The sequence below is a fragment of the Bison bison genome, unplaced genomic scaffold, assembly GCF_000754665.1.
Source record: "Bison bison bison isolate TAMUID 2011002044 unplaced genomic scaffold, Bison_UMD1.0 scf7180017864314, whole genome shotgun sequence".
Lineage (NCBI taxonomy): Eukaryota > Metazoa > Chordata > Mammalia > Artiodactyla > Bovidae > Bison > Bison bison.
In genome coordinates this window covers 1,756,283-1,772,673 of record NW_011494886.1, presented here as the reverse complement: position 1 = coordinate 1,772,673, position 16,391 = coordinate 1,756,283, and the positions used below count along the sequence as shown (strand labels likewise).

At 41.9% G+C, this 16,391-nt stretch overlaps 1 protein-coding gene across 2 annotated transcripts; it reads left to right on the top strand.

Moving 5' to 3' along the window:
- The first annotated feature begins 9 nt into the window (after positions 1-9).
- Positions 10-14,245, top strand: GCSAM (germinal center-associated, signaling and motility). Of its 2 annotated transcripts, XM_010852745.1 has the most exons (6): positions 10-202; positions 3,722-3,790; positions 6,650-6,694; positions 7,660-7,706; positions 12,920-12,948; positions 13,836-14,245. In XM_010852745.1, exons 1-6 carry the CDS (start codon positions 174-176, stop codon positions 14,151-14,153), a joined length of 537 nt encoding a protein of 178 aa, XP_010851047.1. In that variant the 5' UTR covers positions 10-173; the 3' UTR covers positions 14,154-14,245. The 2 variants fall into 2 exon arrangements, with proteins under 2 accessions (XP_010851047.1, XP_010851048.1); XM_010852746.1 differs by lacking the exon at positions 6,650-6,694.
- Positions 14,246-16,391: the final 2,146 nt, after the last annotated feature.

The window sequence follows — 16,391 nt, the reverse complement described above, 5'->3', positions numbered from 1 at the left end:
AGGAAGCTGTGCCTGTGTGCATTTCTGAATCTCCTCCCCCGGGGGCTCCTCCTCCCCTCCTCAGAGGATACATTCCCCTCAGCTCCCTCTGCCCTGGTGGCCAGAGCAACGCAGCCCCCGTCTCTAAGTCAGGAGCAGCCTGCCGAGGGGAGGGTGCCAAGAGGACTGAGAGGATGGGGAACTTGCTGCCAAGGGAAGACAGGTGAGTCCAGACTCCCTAAGGGGGAGCAGGAGAGATGGGTTGGGGCAACAGGGCCAGAAAGAGAAAAAGAGGTTTGCTCTTTGGGAGAAGGCAACCAGGTAAGGGATTGACAAGAATGAAGTGCCTACTACATGCCAGGGATCATGTTCAGTTCCTTATTGGCTGGCCTTCTTCCCAGAATCATAGTAACCACCGGTGCAGAACAGCTGAAAGGCAGGACTTTATCAAGGAAGTTCTGTGCAGGCTACTCTAAGAAACAGAGCAACTTTCTGGGGCAGGAAGGGGATACCCTTTTGAGCTCTTAATGCCCCACAAACAGCATAAAAACACCACCACCCTGGTAGCTCGGCTGGCCTGCAATGAAGGAGACCTCAGCCTGATTCCTGGGTCAGGAAAATTCTCTGGAGAAGGGATAGGCTACCCACTCCAGTATTCTTGGGCTTCTCTGGCAGTTCAAATGGTAAAGAATTCGCCTGCAGTGCTAGAGACCTGACCACCCACACCAGTATTCTTGGGCTTCCCTAGTGGCTCAGACAGTAAAGAATCTGCCTGCAATTTGGAAGACCTGGTTTTGATCTCTGGGCTGAGAAGATCTCCTGGAAAAGGGAACAGCTACCCACTCCAGTACTCTTGCCTGGAGAATGTCATGGACAGAGGAGCCTGGCAGGCTACAGTCCATGGGGTTGCAAAGAGTCAGACACGACTGAGTGACTTTCACTTCTCTTCACTTCAAAGCTTGAAACAGCAAGCTTTCTGATAGTATAAGACCTTAGCTGGTATACAATCCTTGCAATGGGTGAGCAGGGGACATTGAAATTGGTAGGGAACTTGGCTTAACTTTTCTAAACCTTAGTTTCATTATTTTAAATGGAATTAGTAGCACAGTACTTACTTTGGAGGATTCTAGTGTGTGTGATGCTAGCATGGTACCTGGTATGTCAGTTCAGTTTAGTTCAGTCGCTCAGTCGTGTCCAACTCTTTGTGACCCCTTGGACTGCAGTATGTCAAGTTTCTCTGTCCATCACCAACTCCCAGAGCTTGCTCAAACTCATAGTACACAGTCAGGTTCAGTAACTAAGAGATACTAGTTAGTTTGACTATCACCTTCATTAACAGCAGCCACTATAAAAATGGCTTCCTTGGTGGCGCAGATGGTAAAATTGACTGCTTGCAATGCTGGAGACCTGAGTTCGATCCCTGGGTTGGGAAGATCCCTTGGAGAAGGAAACGGCAACCTACTCTAGCACTCTTGCCCGGAAAATTCCATGGATGGAGGAACCTTGTAGGCTACAGTCCATGGGGTCGCCAAGAGTCAGACATGACTGAGCGACTTCACTTTCTTCCTTTTTCTTTTACTGTAAAAATTAGTATCACTCTAAACAAAAGAGTCCCTCCAGTACAAAGTGAGATGGTGAAAATCAGTTAGCTGGGGAGGTGGAGGGTGGTCTTTACAGGATTATGTTTGGTGTCCCAGAGCTCAGTTCATGCTACTGAGATCTTGAACGTAGGATCCAAAAAGCTACCTGGCAAAAGGAGTCTTAGCAAAGCCATGGAATATCTCCTGGCCCTCCATGAGGGTCAGTGTTTTCTAGGACTTCTCTCCAGATACTCCCAACCCTTTGTCAATCTGAAACTCTTGCATTCTTCTATCTGATTACAAATCCCTATTTTTATGTCTAGACGTGAGGTCGTCAAAAGTAGAGACTGTTTCTTATTCATCTTTAAATTTGTGTTTTCTAACATTGTTTCTGACATAGAAGAAGCACTCAATAAATGCTGAATGAATGCTTGTAAACCTAAATAAATGTCTTGAAAATAAAAATAAAATAAAATACCGATATCATAGACAGAAAGTTAAGATTGATGTTACATTTCTAATTTTGTTCTTTAGACCCTTGGTAAGACGGTGAAGGATTGTGACATTAATACATGTTTATTGTAAAAGAAATTGGAGAATAAATAAAATATAAACAAAAAAAGTAAACTGGAAAATTGCAGAACTACTTACAACATTAGAAGTGTTATCTTTATTTTACTGTCTTTATTTATCAGAGATTTGTATTTCTTCATCTATGAAGGGCTAGTATGCCTTCTGCCAATTTTTGTTTTGGATTTTGGTCTACTTTCTTTTATTTATTGTAAAAGATATTTTTACTTGAAGAAATGAGCATTTTTTCATAAATATTACAAAAAAATTATTTTTCCAGTCCATGTGTCTTGTGTTATACAGAATTTTTGTTATTCTTATATATTTAAACATAATTGCATTAAATCTAGAAAGCTTTTTGCTTTCTACCAATTTACGCTTTAAATTATTTCCTCATCCCAAGATAAGACAGATCCACAGTATAATTTTCATAGTTTTATTGCCTTACATTTTAGCATCATACACTTATTATATGATGTCAGATAGAAATACATATTTTTCCACATAATTACTCAGTTGGCCCAGAATCTTCATTTTTATACTGATTGAAAATATCTCCCTTAATATACTCAAAAGTCATATTTACTTGGATCTGATTTTCAACTTCACCCTTACTGCCTGGTTATCATCCAATCAGCACACTCCACCTTTTCTCTCCAGATCAAAATTGTTACAAAAAGCCAGGAAATTCCCCCTCCTCAGGCAGAATGGCACCAATTCCCTTCATGAAAGGAGTTCAGAGTCTCAGAGGATGAGTCTGCCAGAAGTAAACTCAGTTTTCCCACTTACTCTCATTTATCTGTCCTCAGACAAGTTGCATAAGCTTTTTCATCTCAGTTTCTTCATGGACAAGACATAGACTCATAATGTCTACCTCATGGATTTATTCTGGGATTAAATGAAATATAACATAGAAAATGTATCTGTTACTTACACTTAATAAGTAGTATGCTTAGTAAGTAATGTATATATAAAAACAAGTAGTATTTATAGTTCGTGTGCCTATATATATAGTAAGCACATAGTAAATTGTGCTTAATGTCTAGTTTCTTTTTCTCTATACCCCACACTCCCCGCAAATCAAAGGACAGTTACACAGAAACCCAACCCAAACCTTGAGTCAATTTCTTTTCTTTATTTCATTCTTTCCTTCCCTTTTATTGTGTGCTCTCTGCCTTGGTACTTCTTGTGAAAACTGCAGTGTACATGAGACAAGGCCTGGGCCCTTCTCAGTTCCTGAGTGCAGTCCCTGAAACTGAGCTGAGCAGACAGGCCTCTCTGTGCACTGACATTCTCATGGTCATAAGGATGCCTGGATGTTTGGGAACAAATGATTGGGGCCTGGTTATGTACAGCAGTTGTTGGAGAAAATTGGCGGGGGGGAGCTGTTGCAGGGGCAGTGGAGAAGAGGTCGAGTCAAGGACCGATTGGGGTGTTCCATTAACAAATGGAAGGGCAACAAGAGAAAGCCGAGGCAATGCCGGGGTTTTACCCACAAGTAGCAGAAGTGAGGAAAGCTGGAAAAATTATCAAGCAAGGTGGGAAGCCTGGAGAGCAAAGACTTAGCTCATTCTTGATATGCTGAGTTTCAGGTGGCAGCAGAACACTCAAGAGACACCCTGGAACCTGAGAAGTCAAAGCCCCAAACTGAGAATATCCAGGTGAGACCAAATCCAACAGCAATTCTCCCAGAATTTACCTGTGAAGAATGAAGTGTGTTAGGTCTTGGGCTGCACACACCCCAGAATGGAAGACCTTGCTTCAACCCAACAGCAGTTGTAACAATAGTAAATGCAAAGACAAGACAAAAGACAAAAACACTCTGAACCTTTAGACAGGAGATGAGGCATTTTGCTGGGAACCTGTATAGCCCATAGAACTGGAAAGAAGACCCTTATTTCCTGTTGTCTCTTTATCTGTTAATCTTATGTCCCTTTCTTCTCCAGCCCCATTCTGGCCATTTCATTTTAAGCTCTGAGTTTCTAGTTCTGAGGTAACCACATTCCCCACATGGCTACAGTTGTTGAAAGTTTTGTGGCGAGAGACACTTGTGATTACCATGATGCTCTTAAATGCAGTCTTCCTCATCAGTCCCTTCTGATCAGGTCTTTTTCTCCCCTTAATTTTATTTATTTGGCTTTGTTAAGTCTTGGTTGCGGTATGCAAACTATTAGTTGTGGCGTGTGGGATCTAGTTCCCTGGTCAAAGATTGAACCTGGGCCCCCTGTGTTGGGATCACAGAGTCTTAGCCACTGGACCTCTAGGGAAATCCCCTGACCAGGACTTTTGAGTGTCAAGGAATCACTAAAATATGAAATGAGTGTCCCTGAATCCAAGAATCCCAAAGTATGGTAGAGCCAGTTGTTCAGTGGCTTGAAGAGTTATCTGCACTTTTCCCATGGTTTCAGGAGAAGCTTTTGAAAAAGCCACAGCACAGTCAAAGCCTACATAGGCACCCCCCCCTAAAAAGGATGTTTTTCTTCAGTACAAACAAAGGCTCATATATTTGGTGTATATCACTGGACACATGCTAAAGTAATCAGTCCAAATGATGAAACAGACAAGTAGGGCCATGGGCATTATAAGGAGGGAGAAACTGGGCAGACTTCAGGGGCTAGGGAAGCTTTGTGTTAAGAGAGAGGAACCTGGAATTGCTAGCACGTAGCCCACATTGTAGGACTTCCCACATGGCTCATTTGGTAAAGAATTCGCCTGCAATGCATGAGAACCAGGTTTGATCCCTGGCTTGGGAAGATCCCCTGGAGAAGGAAATAGCAACCCACACAGTATTCTTGGCTGGGGAATTCCATGAACAGAGGAGTCTGGCAGGCTATAGTCCATGGCATTGCAGGAGTCAGACACGACTTAGTGACTAAACCACCACCAGCCCACATTGTAGAGATTCATCTGGTTTCAGAGGAGGTTGTCTGAACCTAGCCTAGACCAAAACTCCAAACTGAAATGCAAAAATACATTGCAGAAAAGTTGACTGGGGGAAATAACCAGTTTAAAAATAGCTTTTGTCCATATTTAACTTTATTTGATCCTTACACTTAGGGCAATATATTTTTGCATTCTAGGCAAGAACACTGAAGTGAGTTGTCATTTCCTTCACCAGGGGATCTTCCCAACCCAGGGATTGAACCCCAGTCACCTGCACCGGCATGTGGATTCTTTACCACTGAGCTACCAGGGAAGCCCTTATATAGCTACCTTGGGGTCAGTAAGGCAGATCTGATGATCTGAGCCAGTTAGAGTTGCTCTGTTCTTAGCTACTCCTTCATTTATCACATACTTATTGAAAATATATTTACTATGTGCCAGACACTGTAGCATACGCTGGTAATCTGTGCCATGATGAACAGACAAATATGATCCCTGACCTTGTGACATTCATGTTCTAGTGTAGGATATAGACCAATGAGCAGACAAATGTTAATATAGTAGTTCAGTCACTCAGTCATGTCCGACTCTTTGTGATCCCATGGACTACAGCATGCCACACTTCCCTGTCCATCACCAACTCTCGGAGCTTGCTCAAACTAATGTCCATCAAGTCAGTGATGCCATCCAACCATCTCATTCTCTGTCATCCCCTTCTCCTCCTGCCTTCAATCTCTTCCAGCATCAGGGTCTTTTCCAATGAGTCCATTCTTCACATCAGGTGGCCAAACAACCCAAGTTTCAGCTTCAGCATCAGTCCTTCCAATGAATATTCAAGGCTGATGTCCTTTAGGATGGACTGGTTTGATCTCCTTGCAGTCCAAGGGACTCTCAAGAGTCTTCTCCAACACCACAGTTCAAAAGCATCAGTTCTTCGGTGCTCAGCTTTCTTTATAGTTCAACTTTTACATCCAAACATGACTGCTGGAAAACCATAGCTTTGACTAGATGGACCTTTGTCGGCAATGTAATGTCTCTGCTTTTTAATACGCTGTTTAGGTTGGTCATAGCTTTTCTTCCAAGGAGCAAGAGTGTTTAAATTTCATGGCTGCAGGTACCATCTGCAGTGATTTTGGAGCCCAAGAAAATAAAGTCTCAAAATTAATAAATATATTAAATATTAATATAAATTAATATTAAATTAATTTAAATAGGAGTATAAATAGGAGAAGTTCAGAGTGCAGCAGGAGCCTATGTAAATATTGCCTAATCCATGCCTAGAAGAAATTTCTAAAATGTCCACACACTTTTACTTAGACTTCCTGGGGATAACTGTGTACCCTTCCTCACAAGAGGCCACATAAATTACTGGAACTGGGGATGAGCAAACCTTTGCTAGGAACACAGCAGCAAGTTCCTTCTCTGATTAAGAGTTGATAAGGTCATATTTCCAAAGGTCCAGTTAGTGTCGTGGGAGGATGAAGGCATGATAGATGTGTCCAAGTCACCTAGAATGAATAGTGTCTTGGGGGAGGGGAAAAAACGCTCTTCCACAGAAATGACAAAGGGAAGGGAGTCACTGTAACAAAGTTGCAGAAACTAAACTTGTGATATGTATCATTTCTTGGGTATTTTAGATGCTCGGACTGCCACATCGCTGAAGCGTGTTTCTGCCTTCCGTGGTGAGTGGAGAACTCTTCAGGGGTTATTTTCTGTAAGTGTAGTTTCAGTGTGGTGTTTGCTGTAAGTTACCTGTGAATTTCCCACTGTCTGTGGCCACAGTGGAAGCAGGCACTAACATCTGAGAGTCAATCAGAGAAAACCACACTTCAAGTTTGGTGAGAAACAGGAACAATAGTCTTATGGGTGGTTACACACCCTTTAAATGGGAAAGCCTCAGAAGCAAGGATGAAACTGGCTACCGAAGTAGAGAAGCCCCTTAATCACACTGCACATCCCAGCGAGCTCCTGGGACAGAGGCACAGAGAAGGCGTAGCCAGGATGGTGTATAATTCATTGTCCAAACCAGAAAACTTCTGCAAATGAAAAGGAGGCTAAAAATAGTTTAGGGTCACTAAGTGATTGATAATGACATAACTAAACTGTCTATGCAAACCAGGACGTATGGTCATTCTCCTTTGAGCAGATGTTGCCCTTGTTCCCTGGGATGATAACTGGCTGCCATGATATTTACACTGTGTTTTTCTGAGGGCTCGTGTGGGAGGTGTTGGCTTGCTGGCTTGATTGTTTGTTTGGATATCACAGATTGAGACTGAGGTTGAGATTGTATATAACAATGGCTCCTTAATATAAGAGAAATTGATATTTTGTCAGGAAAGAAAACTCCAAAAATGTTACCTACATCATCACCATAGTTCTCTACTTATAAGTCAATTCCATACCAGCCTGAGAAAAGGGAGAAGGGAGGTGAAAGAGGGAGAGAGAGAAACACAAAGGAGTAGATTTCTACTCAGTCTTGTTTCCAGTTTTCCTTTTTTCCTATCCTCTTATTTCTCTGGCTGAAGGAGGTGTTATAAAAGCCTTATAACTTAAATGAATTAAACATGAGCTTTTATAGTTGAGTATAACTCCCTTTGAGAGTTTCTGAATAATAAAACAACCAATTTATTTTCTTTTTCTTTTACAGGAAAAAAATACACATTTTTGAAGCAAGACAAGATTCCCGAAAGCAAAGTAAGTCATTGCTTTCACATCATTTTTACTTTTGACAGACTTAGCTTTTCTTCTTCCCTCTGCTCCCAAAGCACCTTGGGCATACATCAGGTATAATACTTACACATTTGCTGCCGATTGTCCAATTGCATGTCTATCTCCACTGAACCAGGAGCTCACTGAGGGAAGAACTGACTTGTTGATCTCCATAGCCTTCCAATATCTCCTGAGGTCTGCTGGCTGAAGGAGTTAAATGGGAACAATAAAAGCCAAGTGGAGGCACAAGGCACCTGTAAGAAACTGCAAGGAGGCCAGTGCAGGCACAGAGCACACGCATGAGGAGCAGGACCTTGGGATCAAGTTTCTTGTTAGGATCTTTTCATCTTGAGAGTTACAGGAGGTGCTGAATGGCTTTAAACAAGGGCCAAGTATGATCATATTTGCATTAAAGACATCACCCAGTCTTCTGTTCAGAGAACAGATAATAGTAGAGAGTGGCATAAATGGATGCTGGAAGACCACCCAGGGGGCCAGTGGTGATGGAAGCAGGGTTGCAATGAAGGAAACGAAAGCATTCGAAGGAGAGGGCGGTGAATGACTGGTGTCCCATCTAACTGGGAGATTGGGGACGGGCCAAAGTACAGGCAGGAGGACAAGGCCACAGTGTTTCTAAAGAAGAAAAGGAAACGAGTTTTGCTTTTGCCTTCCTGGGTTTAAAGAGGAGAGCGTGGTTCATTCACCTTGAATTTTAAAAACGAGCCCTGTAGGTGTGTAAAAAAAAAATAGTACAGCCCTCCCACCTCTAAGCACTTCACCCAGGGGAGCTGCGGGTGTCAGGAAACCCCAGTCTCAATCAAAGCAAAACAGAAATAGGAATCGACCTCTAATGGTAGAAATAAGACCTCTAATGCCAAAACTCACAGACACTTTTTTTAAAATTCTATTGAAGTTGTTGACTTACAACACTGCTTTAGTTTCAGTTGCATTTATTTTTACACATCAAGACGATCTAGTTCCTCTCTGTCTGTCACCATACAGAACTATTAATGCTATAGTTCTAGTCACAGTATTCCCTATACTGCACAGTATGTCCTCATGCCTTATTTATAATTGGATGTTTGTACCTTTTAAGTTCTGTTACCTACTAGCCGTACCCCCACCTGCTTCCCTCTGGTAACCACCAGTTTGTTCTCTGAATCTATGAGTCTGTTTCTGTTTTATGGTGTTTCTTCATTTGTTTTTATTTCTAGATCTACATACGAATGAAATCATATGATATTTTTCTCTCTTTGACTTCACTCAGCATAATGGCATCTAGATTCATCCGTGTTGTTGCAAATGGCAAAATTCCATTCTTTTTATGGCTGAGTAATATTTCCTTGCATATACATATACCACATCTTCCTCATCCATTCGTCTATCGAGGAATACTTAGGTTGCTTCCCTATCTTGGCTTTTGTGAATAATGCTGCAATGAACTTTGGGGTGCATATATCTTTTCAAATTAACACTTTTGTTTTATTCATATCAATACTCAGAAGTGGAATTTCTGGATAGTATGATAGTGAAGTGAAGTTGCTCAGTTGTGTCCGACTCTTTGCGACCCCATGGACTGTAGCCTACCAGGCTCCTCCGTCCATGGGATTTTCCAGGCAATAGTACTGGAGTGAGTTGCCAGTTCCTTCTTCAGGGGGGATCTTCCAGACCCAGGGATCAAACCCAGGTCTCCTGCATTGCAGACAGACGCTTTACCCTCTGAGCCATCAGGGAAGTCCTTGTATGGTAGTTGCATATTTAATTTTTTTAGGAAACTCCATACTGTTTTCCATAGACACTGCAGCAATTTACAATCCCACCAACAGTGCAAAAAGATTCCCATTTCTCCACATCCTTGACAACAAGTGTTATTTGTTGTCTTTTTAATAATAGCCAGAATGATAGTATCATATTAATATTAGTACCATAGTACTACTATATCAATAGCCTGTTGGTAGTGGTTTTAGTGCTAGGTACTGTCCAACTCTTGGGACCCCAGGGACTGTAGCCTGCCAGGCTCCTCCGTCCATAGGACCTCCCAGGCAAGAATTCTGGAGTTGGTTGTCATTGCCTTCTCCAAGGGATCTTCACAACCCAGGGATCAAACCCGCATCTCCTGCATTGCAGGTGGTCTCCTGCATGACAGGGGGATTCTTTACCACTGAGTCACTAGGAAACCAGCAGCAACATAGTATAGTAATATAGTCTAGTTTGAAATCACTGACCATGATACCTCCAGCTTTGTTTTTTTGCCTCAAGACTGCTTGGCTATTCTGTACCTTTTGTGGTTTCATACAAAATTTAGGATCTTTTATTCTAGTTCTGTGAAAAACAGTTCTTCCAATTCATGAGAACAGTATATCTTTCCATTTTTTGTGTGTCATCTTCAATTTCTTTTATCCATGTCTTATAGCTTTCAGAATACAAAGGTTAGATTTATTCCTAGGTATTTTATTCTTGATACAATTGTAACTAGGATTGTTTTCTTAATTTCTGATAGTTTGCTATTAATGTATAGAAATGCAACAGATTTCTGTGTGCTAATTTTGTATCATTGCAACATAATGAATTTATCTGTTAGTTATAACAGTTTTTTTGGTAGAATCTTTAGGGTTTTCTATATATAATATTATATCATCTGCAAAGAGTGATAGTTTTATTTTTTCCCTTATAATTTGCATGCCTTTGTCTGTTTTTCTGTTCTGGTTGCTGGGGCTAAACTTCCAGTATTATGTTGAATAAAAGTGGTGAGTGTTGGGCATATTTGTATTGTTTTTGATTGTAAGGGAAAAGACTTCAACTTCTCATCACTGAGCATGATGTTAGCTCTGGGCTTGACATATATGGCCATTATTATACTGAGGTATGTTCCCTCTATATTCAGTTTACTGAGAGTTTTTATCATAAATGGATGTTAAATTTTGTCAAATGCTTTGTTTGTAACTGTTGAGGTGATCATATGATTTTTATCTTTCATTTTGTTTATGTGGTGTATCACATTGATTTGTGTACATTGAATTATCCTTGCATCCCTGGAATAAAGTCCACTTGACCATGGTATATGATCTTTTTAATGTATTACTGAATTTAGTTTCTTAATATTTTGTTGAGGATTTTTATATCTATATTCATCAGGGAAATTGGCCTATATATTTCTTCCTGTGGTATCTTTGTCTGGTTTATGGATCAGGGTAATGCAGACCTTGTAAAATGCATGTGGAAACATTCCTCCATCTTCAATAGTCTGGACTAGTTTGAGAAGGCTAGGTATTAACTCTTCTTTAAATGTTTGATAAAATTCACTTGTGAGGCCATCCGGTCATAGGCTTTTGTTTGTTGGGAGTTATTTTCTTTTATTACTGATACAATTTCTTTACTATTAATTTGTCTGTTCATATTGTCTATTTCTTTCTGATTCAGTCTTGGAAGATTGGATGTTTCTAGGAATTTATCCATCTCTCCAGTTAGTTTTAAGCTGATAGTCACTTAAGTTTGAATGTATTCTAAAAGCACCACATTTTTACCACTCCTCACCTACGGAGTGGTAAATGTTATGTTTTTGTCATCATATTTCACATTTTTATTCTGTGTATCCATTAATCTCTTACTGTAGTTGATTTTACTACTTTGGTCTTTTAAGCTTCATACGCGCTTTTTAAGTGGCTGATAAATGGCGTTGCTATATATTTGCCTTTACCAGTGAGATATTTTCTTTTGTATATCATCTTATTTTAAGTTATCATCTTTTCTTCTCTGCTTAAAGAAGATCCTTAAATATTGCCTATAAGGTCAATCTAGTGGTGATAAACTCCTTTACTTTTTGCTTGTCTGGGAAATTTTACCTTTCCTTCAATTCTGAATAATAACCTTGCTAGGTAGAGTTTTCTTGGGTTGTAAGGTTTTTCCTTTCAGTAGTTTAAATATATCATGCCACTCTCCTTGAAAGTTTCTGCTAAAAAACCAGCTGATAGTCTTATAGGCGCTCCCTTGATGTGACTTCCTATTTTTTCTAGCTGCCTTAAAATTCTCTTACTTTTCCATTTTAATTATGATATGTCTTGGTTTGAATCACTTTGGGTTCATCTTGTTGCTTCCTGGACTGGGATACCTGTTTGCCTCCCCAGATTAGGTAAGTTTTCAGCCATTATTTCTTTAAATACATTTTCTGCCTCTTTCTGTCACTCTTCTCCTTCAGGGATCCCTAAAATGTGAATGTTAGTATGCTTGATGTTTTTTTCAGAAGTTCCTTCAACAATCTTCATTTTTTAAAATGGGCACACCTATCTCCAGGGTACAGTGATGCCATGAGGCTTCCATTGAATGCTCTTGTTTGCTGAGCTGGTGTATTTCCCTCTTTGCTGAGTGGCCAGAACCTGCTGGTTTTAAGTATATTGACTTTTTAGCAATCGGCCTGCTCTTGTTTGTTTCTGTCACTGTTCTCAAAAATGGTTTAGTTTGAGAGTTTCCTTTTCTGTAGAACTATTCTTGAGCACCAGCTTCTACTCCACCATCATCCCCTGTCACCTATAGCAGAAATAGCCTTCCTCTGCCTTGTGGGTCTCTCTTAGGTCCTTGTCTGCCTCCTATGCTAGCCTATGAGCGACTTGAGGACAGGATCTGTCTCTGATTTTTTTTCTCCCTAATTCTTGGTACACAGTAGGCATGCCCTGGTGGCTCAGTCAGTAAAGAATCTGCCTACAATGCAAGAGATTACCTGCAATGCAGGAGACCCAGGTTCAATCCATGGGTTGGGAAGATCCCCTGGAGAAGGAAATGGCAACCTGCTCCTATATTCTTGCCTGGGAAATTCCATGAACAGAGAAGCCTGGCAGGCTACAGTCCATAGGGTCACAAGAGTCAGACACGACTGACTAATCACCACCACGGGGCACGCAATGAATTTTGGGTAAGGAAGGACAGAGAAGGAAAGGAGTGAGAAAGGGAGGGACGTGTGATTTCCTGTCCAAAACCCACTGAATGTCTTTCCTTCCACTTAGCCTCTCAGCACAGCTTTGAGTGTTTCTTGTTTAGATGACCCTATTGCTCCCCAGGGATGTGTTGAAGATCAGGATAGCCCAAGAAGGGCTACCCTAGCTGTACCTTGGTTTTCTGGTTGCTTATCTTTCAGTGCCCCTCTTCTCCCCTCCCAGAAATCTCCCCATGACCTGAAATTCATTAAGTGTATTTTCTTTCTCCAGATGAAGAAACAGCATCTGCTCCCATCCAGGTAATGCAAACATCTCTGAGACTTTTTCTGAGATGACAGTAGAAATGTAGGCACTTTAGGTAGCAGGAGAAGACCTCCAAGACCCCTTATGACCTTAATATTGAATCCTTTAGATGCCAGTGCTTATGAGTCCAGGGACATATGCAGAATCTGGTAGCAGAAGCTATGACCACTTCGGTTGCACAATTTATTGAAAGGAACTTATATTTATTGAGCATTTAGTTTATGCCAGGCAGTTTATGCCAGTTTATGTGGGTAGAATGCTTCACATGTATCATCTCATGTAATTGTCACAACAACACTGTAAAATTGGTACTATTATTTTCCTACCCATTTTATAGAAGAATTAAGTGATATTCCCTCAAAGCCAGACTGCTGACAAGATGGCAGGAGCATGGATCAAAAACAAGTCTTTCTTCCAAATCCATACTCCTTCTCCTGTCCCTTGCTGTTTTGCTGTTTATCTCCTGAAATTTCACTGAAGGAGACCTTCTCTTGAGTGAATTCTCCTTTAATAATGCAAATATCTCTAGAGTGGGTGGTTAAATATCATAACCCAAGCATTTTAAGCTGTCTTTAGATTGTTCTCTTATACAAGGATGGATGCCCTCACGGTCTTGAGACTTTGGGAATTATATAGGGAGGTCACTCTGGGACATGGGGAAGAGAGGACATGCCTGAGTAGGCTGAATTCTCTGAGTAGCATGGGAAGTTTGGCAGCTTGGGCTAGTGGTTGGGGTGGGGCAGCCATTTAAGAAAAATAAACAAGAGGTGAAGGGGAAGTGGTCAAGGAGGACAGACTTTGCCCGAGGCTGAGCCTGTGTTGAGATGAAGTAGAAGGAGAATGATGAGAGGCCAAGTCTTAATGCTGGCTCTCTTTTACCCAGCAAGAGAATGGTGACCACGGCTCCTCGGAGGATCTGTGCTACACCCTCATCAATCACAGCGTCCTCAGGAAAAGGCCGTCGGGAATCTCTGCTGAGGAATCTTATGAGAACGTTTCCCTGGAGGCTGAAAGGCCCAGAGCATCACTGGGAGGAACCGAGACTGAGTACTCACTGCTTCGTGTGCCCTCCACCCCTAAGCACCCATCCTCCCCAGAGGACGAGTATGAACTTCTCATGCCCAACAGAATCTTCCCTCACTCCCTGAAACAGCCACATCCACTTGCGCCCCCTTCTCAGGCTCAGTTTTCTCATTTCTAATGAAGCGACTGGACCAGCACTTAATTTGTTGTTGTTGCTCAGTCACTCAGTCGTGTTCGACTCTTTGCCACTCCATGGACTGAAGCATGCCAGGGTTCCCTGTTCCTCACCATGTCCCGGAGCTTGTTCAAACTCTTGTCCATTGAGTCCGTGATGCCATCCAACCATCTCATCCTCCGTCGTCCCCTTCTCCTCCTGCCTTCAATCTTTCTCCGCCTCAGGGTCTGTTCTAATGAGTCAGATCTTTGTATCAGGTGGCCAAAGTATTGGAGCTTCAGCCTCAGAATCAGTCCCTCCAATGAATATTCAGGATTGATTTCTTGTAGGATTGACTGGTTTGATCTCCTTGCAGTCCAAGGGACTCCCAAGAGTCTTCTCTGACACAATTCAAAGGCATCAATTCCTCGGCACTCAGCCTTCTTTATGGTCCAACTCTCACATCCATACATGACTACTGAAAAAACCATAGCTTTGACTATACGGATCTTTGTTGGCAAAGTAATGTCTCTGCTTTTTAATATGCTGTCTAGGTTTGTCATGGCTTTTCTTCCAAGGAGCAAGCGTGTTTTAATTTCATGGCTGCAGTCACCCTCTGCAGTGATTTTGGAGCCCAAGAAAATAAAGTCTGTCACTGTTTCCAGCAATTAACCCAGCAAATAAACCCGTGAGTAGGGAACTTTGGTTGAAGCAGGTCTGGGTGACAGCACTTTCAGCTTATCTCCCCCTGCTCCCAACACACACATAACAGCTCTTTCAATGGAGGTGCCTGTAGAAAGTGGTTTGCAAACCTCAAAGCCTCCTAAATCCTCCTCGATGTCCAACATCCTAAGATCACCCAACTATCCCGAATACTCACTCTTTGAGAAGGATGTGACCGTCTTTGGTTCTACGTGGCTTGGGATATGGGCCATTCTACTCAGTGGTGGGAGGGACTCCCTGGTCCCCTGCTCCTTTGTTCAGGTTCTTCTTACAAAATGTCTGTGTGATTGTGCTCTGAAGTCACAGGGAAGATTCACCCCTCATATTAAAAGCCCCCAGGGATGGGGGAGCCTGGTAGGCTACCATCTATGGGGTTGCACAGAGTCGGACACGACTGAAGCGACTTAGCAGCAGCATGTTACCCAAAGGGCAACCTCATTCCACATATGTCTGTGTACCCAACTCCTCGCTTATAACCTTCCAAGTAGGTGCCCATGGCATTCCTCTCACTCCATGCCTCTAAGCAGTGTCCTTTGCCGTGGGGGAGGGGAAGGAGAGAGTGGAATGAATTGGGAGAGTAATAATGACGTATATACACTACCATGTGTAAAGCAGATAGCTAGCGGGGCCCTGCTGTAAGTGCAGGGAGCTCAGCTTGACGCTCTGTGATGACCTAGAGGGCTGGGACGGCAGCGGGGAGGAGGCTCAAGAGGGAAGGGATATATGTATATATACAGCTGATTCACGTTGTCCAGCAGAAATGGACACAACATTGTAAAGCAACTGTACTATGATAAAAATAAATGTATATTAAAAAAATAATAATAAGTAGTGTCCTTTGCAGAGTGTCTTTGACTCATTGACCCTGGTGCCTTGGTTGGTTAAATTGGTAAGTTCCAGGCCAGATTTTTATATATACTTTAATCCATATTTTTTAACTTTGTATTTCTCCCTAGAATCTTAGGAAAAATCATAGCATCAGAGAAAGACAGACTAGAAAGGTCATTGGAGATCCTTTAATTCCATTATCTTTTTTTGGCCCAGAAACGATAAACTAGCTCACTGAACGCTGCAAGTGAGTGGCAGAACTTTACCTAGAGCCTGATTTCCTGGCTTCCACTTTGGTGCTCTTCCAATATACTACACAGAAGGGCTCTACTATACTGTATGTGTGTTATATACTATGTCATGTATAAACTATGAATAAAGTGTCACACTGGAAAAATCACACACACACACACACACCTTCTCTAATGAGCATGTCTCCCTCTGTCTCAATTATTTACTTTCTCTTCTTTCTTTTAGTGTTTCTAGAATTATGCCCAGCCCTTAAAACAGGGTCAGCATACTATGGCCCACAGGCCAAATCTGGCCGACTTGCTATCCTGGTAAATAAAAGCTTGGCAGCCCACAGCCTGCTCATTTATCTATGCACTCGCTGTGGCTTCTCAACTTCTGGAGAGCTGAATTGTTGTAATTCACACTGCGGGTCCTTCAAAGCCAAAAATATTTATTTGGGAGCCCTTTTCAGAGGAAAAA

Bases quoted from the DNA above. Each gene is read 5' to 3' on its own strand.
- GCSAM (XM_010852745.1), top strand. From the start codon at position 174: ATGGGGAACTTGCTGCCAAGGGAAGACAG. The intron at 3,791-6,649 runs GTGAGACCAAAT...TGGGTATTTTAG, and splicing joins CCCAAACTGAGAATATCCAG to ATGCTCGGACTGCCACATCG. The intron at 12,949-13,835 runs GTAATGCAAACA...TCTTTTACCCAG, and splicing joins CAGCATCTGCTCCCATCCAG to CAAGAGAATGGTGACCACGG.